Raw genomic sequence first — 16963 nt, forward strand, 5'->3', positions numbered from 1 at the left:
AATGAAATGATACTTTGAACACAACATGATAACACAAGATGAGATGGAGAGGCTTACAGATTGCACATAAATGATCTCCCTTTGTGGCATGAGGAAGACAAAGGACTGGAAACCTTTGAGGACCTCTCACAAATGAGCAATTTCTGTTTATCTTGGCACTGTCTGGATTTCAGCAGCTGAAGGGGTGTGGTGGTGGCTCTTACAGGGCTTGTTGTTCTTTGTATATAAGGGAATATGTGATGGTCTCTCTTACTCTTTATCTTGAAGTTAATAGTCACTTGAAGCCTGGCTGTTGGGGAAGAACAGCCTTTCACTGAGGAACGTGGTTGTTTCCTCCAGTTTTCAAGAAGATAAGGAGTAATTGTAAAGAGCCAATTTGCAGTGGGCTTATTAGGACTTTAAAGTTTTTATGCAGGACTAGTTGGAGTAGGGTTTGGCAAATTACAAGATTAGAAATAATGCTTTTCCTATTAGTATAGCTCTACTGTAATAAAGATGGTGTCTTGCTCTTCTATAGCTTTTTTTTTTTTTTTCTTGTGTCATTAGAGAACATTGCTATAATGCCATTTTATAGTTTGCTGAGTTATGTAGTATTGTGTGACCCCTTCTTGATTAGGTAAAAATCATCTTGGGAATATTTGGGTCTTTCTCATTATCTGAGTATTTCTTAGACTTCTCTATCCATAAAGTGTGCCAAATTAAGGCAGAATAATAACCTTCTATGGTGTTCAAATCCACAGGAGGGGACACAGGGTCAGCCTCTTTAATGGGTACTGTGTAGTCAAAGGAAAAGCAAAAATGAGAGGAACAAGGCTACCCCTAGGTTTATCACCTCCCTGCTGTCAAAATATGATTTGTATAAGGCAGTGGATGTTTCTGGTCTTCTTGTTAATAGTAATCTCTTAACATTACCTGCTCAGCTTGATCTCTAACACTGGATAAGTTTGAAAAACGTGAAGAAATATTTTAGCTGTGTAATACGTATGGGATCCGAGTGTGAATTTTTATAGATGAGGTTATGGACTGAGAACTAGGATGTGTGATGGCGATTAGAAGACTGACCAAACAGTAAGCAAACTGCCTGAAACCATGCTGGGGGGGTCAAATGTGCAGACTGGGGAATGCCTCTATGCACCATCTGAAGGTGTGTAGCAGGAGCTGAACATGTGGTGATGACAGTGACTGGTACCTCTGTATGTGCTTTGCCTATGAGTAAAATCAATTAGTTGATTAGTAACTGCTGATTGATGACTAGCACATTGGGAACTGAATAAGTATACATAAAACATACACATTCTTCCTTGTGGATGGTATGTATGCATAGAAACATGTTGCTTGTTAAGCCCTTTTCCAGTGCAGGGCCACTAACCAAAGCCTAGTTGACCAGGGGAGATTGCTGGATCTTACGAACAAAACAACTGGTCTGACTTTGTGCAGAACTGAGAAGGACAGAAGCCAGTGGTAACAGCGTTTCTTTTAGACTCAGAGCATAGAATTCTGCTTATCATTTTACAAGACACACTCCAAGGATGTTGTCTGTAATTCAGCACAGCCCAGACCTGAATGTTTTACTGTATGTTGGGCTCTTAATAATGTAGGTTTAAATAAAAAGGTTGGGAAAAGATTATGCGAGTCTGAGAAGTCCTAAGAAGGAACTGTAATAGTGCATGCTTTCTCTTTCCATCTCCCTTTCAGTTATAGTAATTTAGATTTTAGCATATGACGAATTCTATCATAAATTACTACCAGAATATACTTTCCAACTTCTGAGTAAAATTTGCAGAAATTAATCTGCAAAACCTTCCATGTTTCAGAGTGAGAGATCAAAGAAAATCCCAAATGGAAAACATGCTTTTGAGAGGGGGAAAGAAATTCTGAGTTTTTAAGCTCTTGTAATGAAGATAACTTAATTAAAATCAAAGCAAGGCTAATTAAGGACTTTAAAGTGCAAGTTTATGGTTGCATAATATATTTGAAACATGGCAGAACTACTCTATTATCATTGATATGAGTTCCCCACAGTTGTACACATGTAATGTAGGCCCCATTGAGTGGATCAGAATGTAAAAATACACCTAACACCCAGTTCTCTGCTTGCTGCCATTGGCCTTTCTAATTTTCCTTAGTCTTTCATCTCTTTTACTTCTGAAGTGCTTTTTGGGCAGGTATGTCTCCATCTTTCTTTGGAGTTTTAGCACCAAAATTCACAATATTGAATGCATAAAATCCTCGTATTTCCAGTTAGCTTAAGCTTGTTTTACAAAGCAGTTTAGACATTATGATCTTTTTTTCCCCTAGTCATTCATTTATTTGCTGGCATATCATATCAGTTAGAAGCTTGTGTTTGAATATATATCTTTGGATTAGTTAACACGTGTTGTTGTTATGAATACGTACTGAAACCTTAATGAGCAAGCTTCCTTCTATAATGGATTAAGGCCGTTAGGTTGATTATTTTTGTTGATTTTTTTTTTTTCCCACTTGGAGGAATGTTGCCATATGGGAGGTTTGGTTTTTTTGGGGACTCTCGGGTGTTCTCAGCAGATGGAGACTGAGGCATTGTGAGGACAGCAGCACAAGGAGCAGCTCCCATCTGAGGGGTCATGGATGGAGCATAAAGCACTGCATGGTACACTTGTAACAGGAAGGCAGAAAGATATTTAAATAAAATAAAGTATGATTTAAACAATGATGACAGTGATTTAACACGATTCAAAATGGCTTGATATCCTTGACTGTTTAGTACACAGGGGGCGGGTGTGCATAACGAATCTAAGCTCAAATCTTTGCAATGCTAGTGTAGCTTAAAAACAAGCAATCCCTTACTGCAGATCTGCTGGTAAGGCATCAACACGTACTGGGTGAATGTGCACAGGTGCTGAGTAAATTCAAGAGATGTTCCTGCTCAGGGAACTGGGTGTGCAGCCAGTTTCTTGCTTGGACAACTCTCCAAGGGGTTGGTAGGCTGCTTGCTATTTGTGGGGTAAGATGGTTGACTTGTAGTTCTATGGCTCAAAACTGGATCTGTTGAACTAAGTGTCTGTTATCAGGTCTCTGAGCACCCAGTTTGAGACAATATGATGCTCATTAACTGTTGCAGGTGAAACCTTGATTGGTATCAGTCCCAGGACACCAGGCTGCGTGGGAGGGCAAGGAGTGCACTGTCACAGTGCCTGGATCTTTGATAAAAGCAGATACTAATCAGAGTCACAGTGAATCGTTTACCTTCTTGTTGTAGAACTGAAGAAGCACTTGATTACATAGACACTATCTCCTGCACAGTCCTTGTTAAGATGCCTGATGACCTGCAGTGTGCTGCAGATAGGAGTATGTGAAACTTTGGAAAGTGCAAGTATTGATAAATCCTACCCAGAGTTAATATTTTTTTCCAGCTTTACTTTAATTATACACATCTAATTAGCTTCCTAATGGAGATTTAGAGCTTTGTCCTTTTAAACCTGTTGCTTTGCTCGTCTTCTGAAAGACTGTGGTCTTTTTCCTCTCTAGAAGCACTGACTTTAAAACAGAGGCGCTGTTGGATATTTGTTGGTGAAACTTTCCTTCTAAGAGGCATTGCCAGGTGTTTGCAGCCAAGGGTAGGAGTGTTGTCCTTAGGGAGACAAAGCCTTCATTTACCCATAGAGAGATGATTTCTAACCATCTGCTCCATAGCTCAGAATTGGTGTGTTTAAAAATATGTGAATCTTCTCATCCGCATTGAGCCTGCCAGCTCAGCACACATTATACCGAAGGAAACTGTGCAGAGAGGTGCCACTGAAAATCACTGTTTTCTTCTGTTGAGAAATAAGGCCATCTTAGATGCCCATTTTTTAGGTGTTGTTTTTTTTTTTTCCTTCTATTTTTTTTTTCCCCAAAAGAACACCAACTGCAGCGTATTTCTGATTAACTGACCCAATTCATTATTCAAAGATAGCAGCTGAGAAGAAGCGATAATTCTATAGATATGCAGAAGAAAACAGTTTGAAAAAGCATTTTCAGAGCCAATAAAACCCTGGGCTCATATTAAGCTCCATTCTTCAAGACAAGATCTGTTTTTCAAAGTGTTTTTTTTTATTGTTAGTATTTCTTCTCACTCTGTTTGGTTTATCTATAGATAGAGGATATGAAAGGCTGATCTCCCTGTAACTTCTTTAGTGTTGAATTTAGTTTAATTGTGTGGAAATAGTTAAATTGATTAATTAGAAGAGGAAAAAAGAAGATGCAAACAGACTCTTTCTCCAAACACATCGCTTGTACCTGAGCTGTGTATGAAGTAGCTTTTTAAATCTTATTTACTTCAAGTTAGGCTCTTTTCATAATCTTCATCCAAAACAAGATGATATTTATTTATGCAGTCATAAGTGACCATCTGCAGATTTAGGGCAACCTGGTACTCTAATAGTCATGGGATAATCACCTGCATCACTACTTCCTGGCTGCTGTTCCTCATATAAATAAATAAGAAACCTCTTCCCATCATCAGTCTTACCATTTTTTGTGTGTCAAACTCTCATTACCCTTGAGCACAGTGATAGGAGATGTCCCATTTCCATATATTTCCTCATTTGAATGCTATTCACTTGGGCACGTAGTGTTCTTCTGAGTTTGCTGTTTTGCTGTTTGTGGATGTTTTGACTGGCAGTTGACACTGAGTCGTGGAAAGGTATTTCGGTATAGATAAAAGTATAGACCATAATGGAATGATGCATTATGGAAGAGCCTCTAAATTAATGGCAGCATGGCCATACTGGTTATAATTCCACCTCAGATCTAGCCCATTCAAGGGAGTGGTTCCTCCCTTAGTGCCAAGTATTCTTCAGTAATGACCAGGATTTAATACAGACCTCGCGCCTAAAATCAGCGTGTAATTCCTTTTATTAAAATCACTGTAAGTTTTGTTTACAAACTTAAATAGCTATTCTGAAGTTCTTCATCACCTTCAGATGTGATTTTTCTCAGTGCCGAGGCTCTGCTTGCTGCAGTTTGTGATTATACTTGGAGTGTTATATTTCAGCATAAATGACAGCATCGATTTCTCCTTCTAGTCAATTATTGCCAGTTAGGAATTAGAAAAGAAATAAGATTTCTTTTTCAGTAGAAATTTTGCATTTAGATAATTGGGTGTGCAAACTCCATTATGTACACGTTTTCATAAATTTGAACTTCTTTTATTTATTCACCAGTGGGTTTTTTTCTCCTCTTGAGGGGAAAATAATATAATTCTTGAGAGCTGTAAATATGGTGCCATGGTAGATCAGCCCTGCCTGCAATGGGGGAGGTGTAGCTTGATGATCTTTGAGGTCCTTTCTAACCCAAACTATTCCATTCTATGTTAACTTGTGTGGGGCTACTTTTAATTGTCTGTTAGGTTCAGTCACATAGTGCTTGCAGTTCGCATTGTGCTACAAGGCCCCCAGAGACGAATGGCTCTACTATGGATTTTTAAACAGTGTTATGAATATACTTAAATATATATAATGTATTCATATTGCTGCATAACCTTGAAATGCTTGAACTGGCCAAACTTCCTTCCTCTTTCTTACTTCCAGCAAGTTTTTCAAGATGAGCTTTCAATGCAGAAGCCTTAATCATCTCTATGAGATGCTTAAGCAAAACTGCTTCCTTGAGCATAAAAACGTTGACTATGCAGTCGTTTGTTTTGTACAAAGATGAGTATAATGGAGCGCCTTACTGTAAATGCAAATTCCTATGGAGTTACAGAAGCCCTTTGGTAGCCATATTAAGTAATACAAATGGCATCTACCTTACAGTTGCAGCTTTGGCTCCTTTGAAATTATATCCATTGATAGATTTATAGGCTGACATTGAAAATGAGATGTGTGTATAGGAAATGGATGGGTTAATTTTAATTACGTAGCTCTATCCTAAAGAACTTTCCTGTGCCATAAGTTTTCTTTTGAAGCTTAGAGTCAGCTTTACAAGCGTGCTTAGAAACATATCTTCAAAGGATTTGAGAATGCAGTGTGTATATTTTGTCTGGAAAATGTGTTTTGTTTTCCTTGTAGAAAGCCAGCTGAGTTATTTGGAGGAACACTGGGTGTTTGTTATAATGCTAATTGCTAGTTGACAGAGCTTAGAAATGAGTGTTGTAAGGCTTCTGGATAATACTAAGCATTTAATCACGAACTGTAGCAAAGCTGGTCTTGCATGACAGCAAATCAGTCCAAAAGTTGGTAAAACTAGCGGACTATGACAGTGGCTTGAGGTATGCTAGCAATGATTAGCAACATGTAACAATACCTATTGTTTTTTGCTGTGAACTGAGCTTGTGAGTAGATCTACAGGTGGAATTAAGTTTAGTTCTTTTTTTCCTATCTCTTTATTTTTTATCTTTGTGGCAGTATTGACTGCAATGAAGTTGAGTATCTGCAAGGAGCCTTTCCAACGATCTGCAGTTGCAACCTTGTGGACAGAACTGCTACAATTAATGCATCAATAAATTGAATATAATATATTGCATAGAGGCTTTGTGAGTTTTAATTAATGAAAGAGTGGTTAGTTAATGATGGAGTAATCTTGCGTTAATTAGCTCTTCCATATGTCAAGGATATCAGATTTTGGTGGCTGAAGTCAGACGATACTTTGTGTGTGCCAGGCTTCAAAAATGAAAGCATGAAATTAAAGGTTGTTGAATTTTCATCTATTTAACGGATTTACTTAATAATGAAAGAGCTGAAGAGTAGGAATTCTTAACATTCTTCTTCCTAGAGGTAGTTAGTGCTAATCCTGTTCATGTCTGGTTGGAATGATTATGAGATGGACCAAGACTTCAAGGCTGTCTAGCCTGAGTAAGGTCACTGCCATTAGACATCACATTAAATTATTGTTTTGTGTTACTTCTGTTCACCGTTTTGATGCTTGTTTTCAATATCACTTTATTTTCCACTTTTAATTTTTCATTGTGTCTCTTTATTTTTCTCCATTTTTTTCTTATTTACTGCATTTTAAAACATTCTTGTTTTCAGAAGAACATCAGTTATGTGACGTAGGAGAGTTTCTGTGCCGTGATCGCATCACTTGCATCTCCCAGCACTGGCTGTGTGATGGAGAACCTGACTGCCCTGATGATTCAGATGAGTCTGTAGACACATGTAAGTAAGGAAAGTGCCAATTCTGTCACCTTATTTTATCCTCCCTTTAAAGGTACTGTTCATATTTGCAGTAACTATACAACAGGTACAGGCTCTGCTTTTATTTTTTTAAATTATTTATTATTTTTTTCATATCAATGAAACACATTTCTTCCAGTATCTAGATGAGAGCTAAAAGAAACGAAAGGTGTTTTTTTGTTCATGTGCCACCTTATAATGAACACTGTCACTACTGTCACTAAAGGATATGTTCCCTATGCTCTCATTGAGCTGCAGAGGGTAGAGGTGAAATCAGGCATAGGGAAAATGTGCACTGAAAAGAGGAACATCTGGATGGAAATGAGTGGTGCCGAGTGTTTTCCATAAGAGTATGAAGAGAGTACAAACATCAAAGAGAGAAGTGAAAGCAGATGTAAAAACTGTGAGGAGAAAAGAAGGAGAGGAAAGCTTTAATAAAACATGTTAATTATAATAAAAGGTCCTTCTATTATTGTTATTATTATTTAATGTGGCTAAGAGATTCTGAGGACCAGAGCAACAACCTTACAGACTGTTTTTCTTATCTGCCTTGTAGACTACTGATTAGGTGATATTAAATCTTAATATGCTTCTTGCTTTCTGGGGAAAATGAGGGAATTTCCTGATGTTATCCACAGAATAATCACTTAATGTAAGAGAAGAAACATGTATTTTGCATCAAAGAAATGCTTGCAATCAAGTAGGTTAGAAGTGTAGTTTACTGCTAATAGGAAAGAAAAAAAATCAAACATCAGGCAGTGCTTAAGAGCCTGATCCTTAACACGAGGGAAAGAAATCCGACATGTCTGCAAAGCATTTCTGGTTGGCAAACACTGTACTGATGATTGCAACCTTCCACTATTTGTTTCTGAAATTGATAGGGAAATTGCTTCTGGGGCTGAGGTGAGGGTGCTCTGATGAAGTGCTTGTGGAACTTTTGGGGACATTTAAAAACAGAATGTTGCATTCGGAAGCCTCAGGTGTACTCAGGATTTTATTTCTGCGCTGCTGATCGATCACTGTTGTCTCTAAGCTGATATTTCTAAAGATGACATTGAAGCATAGCGTATTGATGGCTTAAAACCTTTCCGTGTCCTACTGAAGACTGAGGTAAGAGCATGGAAACTGTCACATGTGCTGGTTTTATTTTGCTTCCAGGTGTTTTGCACATAGCTTTGTATCCAGCTAGCTGTTAGACTTCTGGTTATTTCCCTCCCAAGAACTCTGCGTGTTTATTGTACTGGATCATAAGATCTGTGTTCAGTAAAGCCATTCAAAATCACAGCAGGTTAATAACATAACCTCTGAAACTTATTGATAACTAAACGAAAGGGAATCAGAGTGGGAAAACAAGCCTGCTATCTTCTGACACCAGCTAATTGGATCCTTTTGGAAGCAACTTTTCCTTTGCAAACACTAAGAATTTCTGCATTTCTTATAATGTCCGAAGTCAAAAGTTGGCAATTAACATCACGGCTTTTCTGTACTCCAGCTTCATCACCTAAGTCGCTTCTGACTGGAGATGAATATCATATTCCTTAATTTTCATGCCTACCTGTTGTATCACTCTGTAAGGAGTTACAAACCACCTTAAAATACTCTTGTGAGATATTTCACAACTCTGTGGTGTTAATGTCGGGAACTCAGCACCTTCTAGACTCAGTGCATCTTCTGTCTGTTTGTTTATAAATGAATGCAGCTTCTATTTCTCAGCTCCTTGATGACTTACATAAGGTAAATTATTTGGTGTGGCCTGACAGATATTGCTAGTGGTTCCTGTAGCCATAAACAAATGAAGTTTGATTGATTTTTCTGCAGATCTGTGCCTAGCAATAGGGTTTTCTGGGTTCTAATAACACGCAGACATCAATCAAAGCTTTTCCTGCAAGTGGAAGTTCTTAGCCTCTCTCCCTTGAGGATGTCAAGGTGTCTAAAAAGAGAAATTCTCATGCTGCAGTTTTTCCCATGGTGAGAATATGAAAAGTCTTATTAGTCTCATCTCTCAACCCTTTATTTGCGGAAAGCTCATAGGAACAGAATATCTTTGTGGCCTCTCTCCTGCTGGCATTTTAACCAAGATATACAATATGCCTTGAAATACACTGGTACAAGCATGTGGTATCATGGCACAAACCATTTTTCCCAAGAATCTGCCTGGAATCGTGCAATCTATCCCCCTTTACTACCTTAATTAAAAATAAAGGGAGAGACTGGGACTGGAATAGAAAGGGGAAAAAGGTGACAGTTAATATTGTATTCAGCCACTGTGTTGGCAGAAGTTGGGGCAGGACTTGATGGTGGCTTTGGACAAAAGTAATGGAGCTGTCTTGTTTTGTCATGGCCTGTGTTTCTCTGAGTCAAAAGACAGCATCCGTCTCCCTTCTGCTTCTCAGCTTCCATCAAATCATCGCAGCAATAGCTTTGTAGAAGCAGAAGTGATTCTCTGCAGCATCTGCGTATGTTCTCTTTGTTTCTCAGCCACAGTAACTCATTCTGCTCTCGATGGAGCTGATGTTTCTTTTAATACCAAAGGACCTGGTTCAATAATTCAGAATAATTAATTTAGTGGGCAGATTTTGTTGCTTTACCGTTAATGATCTGTTCATGAGAAAATTGATGTCTAAAAATAATACTAATAAAATACTTGACCAAGTAATTTCTACCCTTTCTTGGGGTGTTGAGTCTCCAAGTTCATAAAGTTTTTTGCAAATACTCAGGATTCAAAAATCAATGTACTTAACCTAATCGGATGAGGTTTGGTTCTTTAGTAGGCTAAATCAGCAGGCTCACTTGAAATCAATAGAGCTGTATCTGGTGCCCCAGAATCTGGCCAGGCATGCTTGACTTTGTAGATAGTTGACTGTTTGGAGGTTGACACAGATGTTTAGAGGACTTTCTTAAAGCTTTTCCCTCCTAATTACCATTTATTATTTATTGTTGCCTATAGGGTCCTCTGCTAAGCTGTGCTGCTGGGACAAATGCAAAAGAATTAAAAATACTATTGAAGGAAATGGAGTTTTAAAAAAACAAACAGTAATAGCATTTTGTATAGCTAATAGCGCAAAAGTTCAATCAAAGCACCAATTTGATGCATTGCCCTTTTAGGGTACTTATGTCTTTTGCATTACAGTTGAGGCTCTAACATGTTCTCTAAACCAGCTTTGTGGTTTCCCAAGAAATATCTGCACACTGCTTCCTAATGAGAGATTTGATACCCTACTGCCAGGTTTGCCCCTCAACGTCCTACTAACCAGAATGAGACTTCAAAGGTCTATTTTCCAATGATACCATCTGTTTATAGTACACACGGAAATTTCTGTGTGATCAACTTCAGGATTTATTTGCTTTGCATGTTTCATTTCGAACATGAGCTCACAAACTGTTCTTTGTCAGAGCACATCATGCGAAGGAAGGTGAAAGAGATGAGGGAACAAAATTGCTTTACCTGTAGCATCTTTCTGGAGCGATATGTACTGATTGTGTTTGGGTTTTGTGATGATCAGTACAAGGGTTGTTTTGTTGTCTCTTTGCCATGAAACTGAAAAAGATGCTATAGTACTTGCTGGTACTTGTTCTGTGCAGACTTTGTCTGGCGTGAGTATACCCAGAACTCTATTCATATCATATGTTAAAGTAGTTTTTGTCATTGTCCAGTTGTTAATTAAAGTGAGAAGAGTAGCTTTACAAGTGTAGAAATTGTTAGTATAGTACCTAAATATAGTATCTTTTACCAGAAAGAGTATAAGGCAATTGGGTCCTGTGTTGCTCCTGCAATATGAAACAACAAAGATAATATTTCCTAAAGCTCTTAATTCTTTTATGTGTAAAGTCATTGAAGTTCAATAGGAGTCAGGTTCCCAAACCACTCTTAAGTAGCTTTGGAAAATCCCAGATCAATAAATGCATAACGTGCATTGAAGATGAGGTGCCATGAGGCAGTTAAAGGTAAATGTCAAAAATACTGGACACACGGGGGAAAAAAAAAAGTGATCTTGTGTTCTTATCTATTCTAATTTTGCTATGTGCTCAAGGAAATCTGCTGTGTAAAATAGCTGCTTGTACCTATTCTTCAGCAAGACACATAACTGTGTTAGTAGTCATATTAAACTGATTTGTTCGGGGTGATGAATGCCTGCTACTCACTTTTTTTCTTCTCTGAGGCAGGATTTCTCATATCAATAGCATAGATGCTTAACTTCTATAACACTTGTAGGATATAAACCACAACAAAATGACAAATGTTAGCAGAACTTCTGAAACTTTTGCTAGTTTACGTAAAATTAAGTTAAATGCTTAGCATAGCAATACAGTATTGCCATGCTTTTATGTTAACTGGTAAGGAGAAGTGCTTCTGACAGAGCAAAAGAGATGTGTTGTAGCAGGTTGGATTTCCTGGTCTGGAAGAAAACACTTCCAAATGAGGATCTCTTGATGGTTTCATCCGGCGAACATCTGCATTTGCTATCGATAAGGCCCAGTTGTGTCACAGAGATGTGACACTTTAGTGCAAATGTTCCTTCATTTCTCACTGCTTGTTCTGCTCCTTCTCCCTTTGTGCTGCCCCATCCTTGGATGCATATAAGTGCTTGCAATGGGCCTGGGATGGGCGTGATATTTTTTGCACATGCTTTCTGTCCAAGACAGTATAGAAGTGATGGTATAAAGGTCCTAGAGAACATTTAGAGGCAATTCCTTTTTGTACTTTACCAACGACTGGTAAAACTACTTCTGAGACATAAGCAGATTGTGAAATTACTGGAAGAAGTGCATTATCTTTCTTCAGATACAGCCGATTTGTTCATTTTTGTGTGAATACATAGCATGGCTCTTACTTTAAAACACATTCCTTGCATTATTAGGGTGTGTACAAAAGGTGGGCAACCTGGGCCTATGTGCAGAAGAGTCAAGCAAATGTGCTGGTGTAACACTTAATGCCAGTATAGCTCTGAGCACAGGCTGGTGGGTCCCACCAGAAGGACTTTGTGACTTTTGGTTGGAGTTCGATTGCCTTCTGCAATCTGAAGTATGGGAAGATTAAAGTTACACCTGTTATGGTGTATTGTTTTTTTTTTTAATAGTGAAGGATGGATCTATGGATGTATGTGATAATATGAGAGAGCTGGAATAGGGTAGGAAGATGAGATCATGTTCAAAAGAGTAGACAGCAGGGTAAATTTTTCCAGCATATATATATGTATATATATATATATATATATATATATATAAAAATTTCTGAAATGACTGTTTTGAAGGTAGCATTCAATAATCAGGTTAACACCACAATTTGGCAGGCAGTAGAATTAATTGCCTTTGCTTTATTAAAGACAACATAATTGTAAAAAAAAAAAACCCAAAACCATTCAATAAGTTCTTTTTACGGGTTTATTTTTTTATTCCATATATTTGCAATGAAGAGGCTTTAAGTTCAAACAGGTATAAATTCTGTAGCTCATCAGCTGCTTTTTCTTTTTCTTTCCTCTATAATTTCTGACATAAAATATGCAACTGCAGGTTCAGAATTGGAGGATTTAGAGGTCATTGCATCTCACAGTGACATGGTCATTAGAAATACACTGCTTTGGTCTGTAGCTGATTATCTTTCGCATGGCTTCCTGAAAGTGTTTCATAGGGAATTCAGTCATATCGTTGCTGGCAAAATGAGCCTCTTTTAAGGTCTGAGGGAACGTGTTGGTATAATAAACACAAGGGCAGGATAGGGCCTTTGAAGGATGATACCCAGTACCTAAAACTCTGAAACAGCTCATTTATGGATTAATTGCTTGCTAAAATTTCACTTCTTATGCAGAAGGAACTCTAATGGGATATATACTCATAAGGCAAGAAAATACCAATCTTGTGAGAAACTTACAAAAGCAAGTCATACTTTGACCAAGTTTGCAAGTTTTTAAGCCAAAGCATTTTTGTTCTCCTAAGACATCAAAAAAGGAGGTGGCAAGACACCACAGTTTCTCTTATGTGAGGTTGTGCTGGCTGTTAATCCAGCCATATGTTTTGCAGCCCTGACCTTCTTCACACTATTTGGCTGCAAAAAAAACAAAGATCCATGTCTCAGTGGAGATCACAGTTTGGGCATGGGCAGTCTTTTAGACGCAGGTGCAGGGATTCTAGTTTCACAAGAGGGATATATGTGCTTCTTTGTCCCTACTGAGGAGTTAAGCAATAGTCTTATGTTCAGAGGAATTGTACCAATAAGTAAGTTGCACAGGGAGCAAAAAAAAACCCCTTTTGTCATCACTAAAATGGGGATTTCATGAGTTTATTGGCCATTTGACATTAGTCATTGAGGGGGAGAGATATGAAATTGTAGCATGGGTGAATTCATTCCAGGTACTTCTGTATTTGGCTTTTTGTTTATTTCAGTTCTGCGTTTTCCCACAAATATATGTCTCTAGCTCTTGCTGGCACTTATTTTTTTTCCCCCATGTTTTCTGCTTTGGTGGTTCTGTTGATAAAGCTACTAAAACTCTCTGTCATCCTCTACTTGCTTTACTTTTCCTCTGACGTCATCCTAAACAGATTCACTTTCCTCCCTCGGGTCCCATCCTTTTCAGTAGTGCTCTAATCCTTATTCCTTCATTTCCTGCCGTGGTTCTTATCTTCCTGAGCAGTCCTTTGTCTTTTGCCAACTTGTCAACTATTCAGCATCAGGAAAAAAAGCATTTTGGGAAAGGTGAAATGCACCTTAAATGTGATAATTCAGCCAAGTATCAAGGTGATTGTGATACCGTTGGTTATTAGGATATCATTCCGTTCTGCACCAGGAATAGCTTTGGCAAAATGGAGGTAGAGAAATTACTGTAACACAGCCTGGCCTATCGAGTAGGTATTGAAAAATATTTAAAAACATATTTAGAAAATAGAAAAGTATATAACATCATCAAAACCCTTTTTGGCTTTGCTGGTGTAAGAAGGTCATTTTTGATAATGCAGGGATATATAAATTACGACAATATTACCTATGAAATTTCTTGTTGAAAGGTTTTTATCTGAGGTGACTCTACTCTACTGTGGGCCTCGATGGCTCTGAGACTCATTACAAATGTGTATAATTATAATGGTACGTCTGGTCTGCAGATCCTGCACCAGGAGAAATGAAGTGTATTAAAATAGCGAGCCGGGTGGTATTCTTTATTTGTCACTTTGGAAATGTTAACGTGCAATAACCATTTCTCTTCTCAAAATTACTGATGAAAACATCTCTCATTAGCAGGCAGATGGCTTTCTGCAAGGAAAGTAAAATTGCTCTTTCTGAAAATAGGGCCGTGATTTAAAATAAGAATTCAGATATGATTTTAGCTCTGTAATGCACAGTAGATATAGTCAGCAAAGAGGGCACTCTGCTATGGATGAAGAAATAATGCAAGACAAAAGCTCTGCTCACAAATAATGCATAACTATGAGAAAAAATATAAAGAGCCAGAAGTCTGAATTCAACAGCGCTACATTTTACTCTTCAAATAAGGCATAACAGGAAATGATGAACAAGAACTCACTCCAGAGGTATCCTTCAGGATTGAGTTCTTTACATTATCTTTGGATGTGCAGTTCTAATCCAGAATGTCTTTGTTTTAGCAGCTTGTATGTTTGTCCTGGTACTTCTAGGTGAAACGTTATTGATAGAAATGAAGCATCCTCATGCTTCTGCACTGCTTGATGCTTTCATCTTATGTGAGTCAAAGAAACATCAGTACCCACGTGCCTCTGGCTTAGCAGGTATCTGTGCTGTGCCCTCGGAACTTAGGGTGAATTTCTGTGTAAATCTTGGGTGTGCCCAACTTGAAACAATTTAGTTTTAGTTTTCTTCATGAGAAAGTACATTTATACAGTTGGACCCACGTTTGTGTACATATTTCCTTGTGAGGCTGATGAACTCATATTTACCACTGAACAATTATAAATTCAAGGCAGTGATTCTTAGGCAGAGTAAGGTTTCTAGTTTAGTTTTTACTTTATTTATTCCTATGATCTGCATGCAGCTTGCAGTGTGCTGAAGGCCAGCCGTTTGATTCATTACGATCCCTTAAAGCCACATCTCATTGCACTTTGGCTACACTGGAGTTGTCTGAGGTCAGCCAAGTCAGGTCTGCCATTGCTGCAAGTAACTGTTTAATTTCTTTCCTGCTAACGATCCCGTGAATTGGAATTCATCTGACAAACAAGGTCAGCTCAACCAAACTATTTTTGTGTTTACAAAATTATTTAATTTCCCTTGTTCTTTGCGTCCTTTGCAGTGACTTTGGCCTGGCCTTACACCTCAGTCACTTCCTGATACGTAGCGGGTTTTGTGCTTGTCCTGACTGTGTGACTTCATAGCAGGAGAGGGAAATTACAAGAAGATCATTAAAGTGTGAAATTAAATTCCAAAAGATAAAACGTCTAAAATATCTAAAACATTACCTTAAAAACAAACAGTGTAATTGATCCTACTTAATTACATGCTTAATAATTTTATACCAATGTAAAGCACATTGACGATGTACTAATCCATTTCATATTCACTGCCACCACAGATTTTTCTCCTTCTTATTTGCTTTGCATCTCATCATTTCGTGCACATAAAACTAGTATTCTTAGAATTTTTATAGTATTATTTCCATATAAAATGAGGAAAAGTCTAATATATGAATACTAAGCAGCTCATTAACATGGTTGTAATATATCCATGATAAAAGCATCTGAGAAATGCTGATATAAAGAGTACTTCAGTCCCGGAGTATAACTAAGATTAGAAGAATCATGCCTGGGATAACAAATACTTCAGGGAAAACAGGAAATCTTAAATACAAATAAAATCAAATAAAGTGTTTTGTATGGTTAATCAAACACATTAACGGGAGCATTTATTTTCGTTACATAATTAATATATTACTAGTTCTAGCAGCCAGATTTTTTCTTTTTATTAAAAGAAGCTTAAAGGTATGGGAAAGATTTTAAATCCAGGAGAGAAAAAGAAATCTACTTGGTACAAAGATTGTTGGTGATTGATTGGCACAGCAAGCAAAACGTGTGGATAATATAGAATCACAGAATGGCCTGTTTGAAAAGGGCCACAATGATCATCTTGTTCCAACCCCTTCTACATGCAGGGTCACCAACCAGCAGACCAGGTTGCCCAGAGTCACATCCAGCCTGGCCTTGAATGCCGGCAGGGATGGAGCATCCACAGCCTCCTTGGGCAAATATCTCTAGTTAAGAAGCCTGATCTTTAAATTGGTTCTATGTGAGCAAGCTGTCTCCTGATAAAGAAAGAAGGTTGGCTTTGAAACAATTCATTTGTTGAACAGTTTGTTCTTTCTCTGCCCATCTTTTTGAAGGTTTGATCCTTGAAGTCACTGCCATTGGCTTTTTAGCCTCACTTTCTGTGTCTGGGCTGCTGGAAAAGGCTGTTGTGAATTACCTGTCCAAAACAGTCCTAACCGTGTGACAGAGGAATTCTACATTCACAGCGGGTGTCTCTTAAAAGTTGGAGCTCAATTTCAGGAAGGAAAGAAAAAATGCAGATAGATAAATGTTTCTTGCTAAGCTAGAGCAAGGGTAACTTTGACTTAAGCTACACGTTAAGAAAAAGATGTATTTATTTACTTGCACTTACGATAGGTTGAAATGATGTATATAATGTTCCCTGACCTGATATCTGCTCTCTTTGTTTTTTTGGCTTGTGCTGTCAGGACTGGTACCCAGAAAGATGAGAGCACACAGCAGTTCATGTGGACAGCATCGATAATGCAGGCAGGGCTTAGTGCTGTGGGAACACAGCTACTGCTGAAGCAATGCTCTGCTGCAGCTGCCCATTTGTACAGCTGGGGAAGGCT

General features: G+C 38.1%; 1 protein-coding gene across 1 annotated transcript in view; it reads left to right on the forward strand.

Moving 5' to 3' along the window:
- LRP1B (LDL receptor related protein 1B) overlaps positions 1–16963 on the forward strand; it is a 563267-nt gene that overhangs the window by 142431 nt on the left and 403873 nt on the right. The window contains exon 2 of the mRNA XM_072342527.1: positions 6987–7112. Within this exon, the coding sequence (XP_072198628.1) occupies positions 6987–7112 (126 nt within the window). The remainder of the gene's footprint in view (positions 1–6986; positions 7113–16963) is intronic.

The sequence above is a fragment of the Excalfactoria chinensis genome, chromosome 7 (genome assembly GCF_039878825.1).
Source record: "Excalfactoria chinensis isolate bCotChi1 chromosome 7, bCotChi1.hap2, whole genome shotgun sequence".
NCBI lineage: Eukaryota > Metazoa > Chordata > Aves > Galliformes > Phasianidae > Excalfactoria > Excalfactoria chinensis.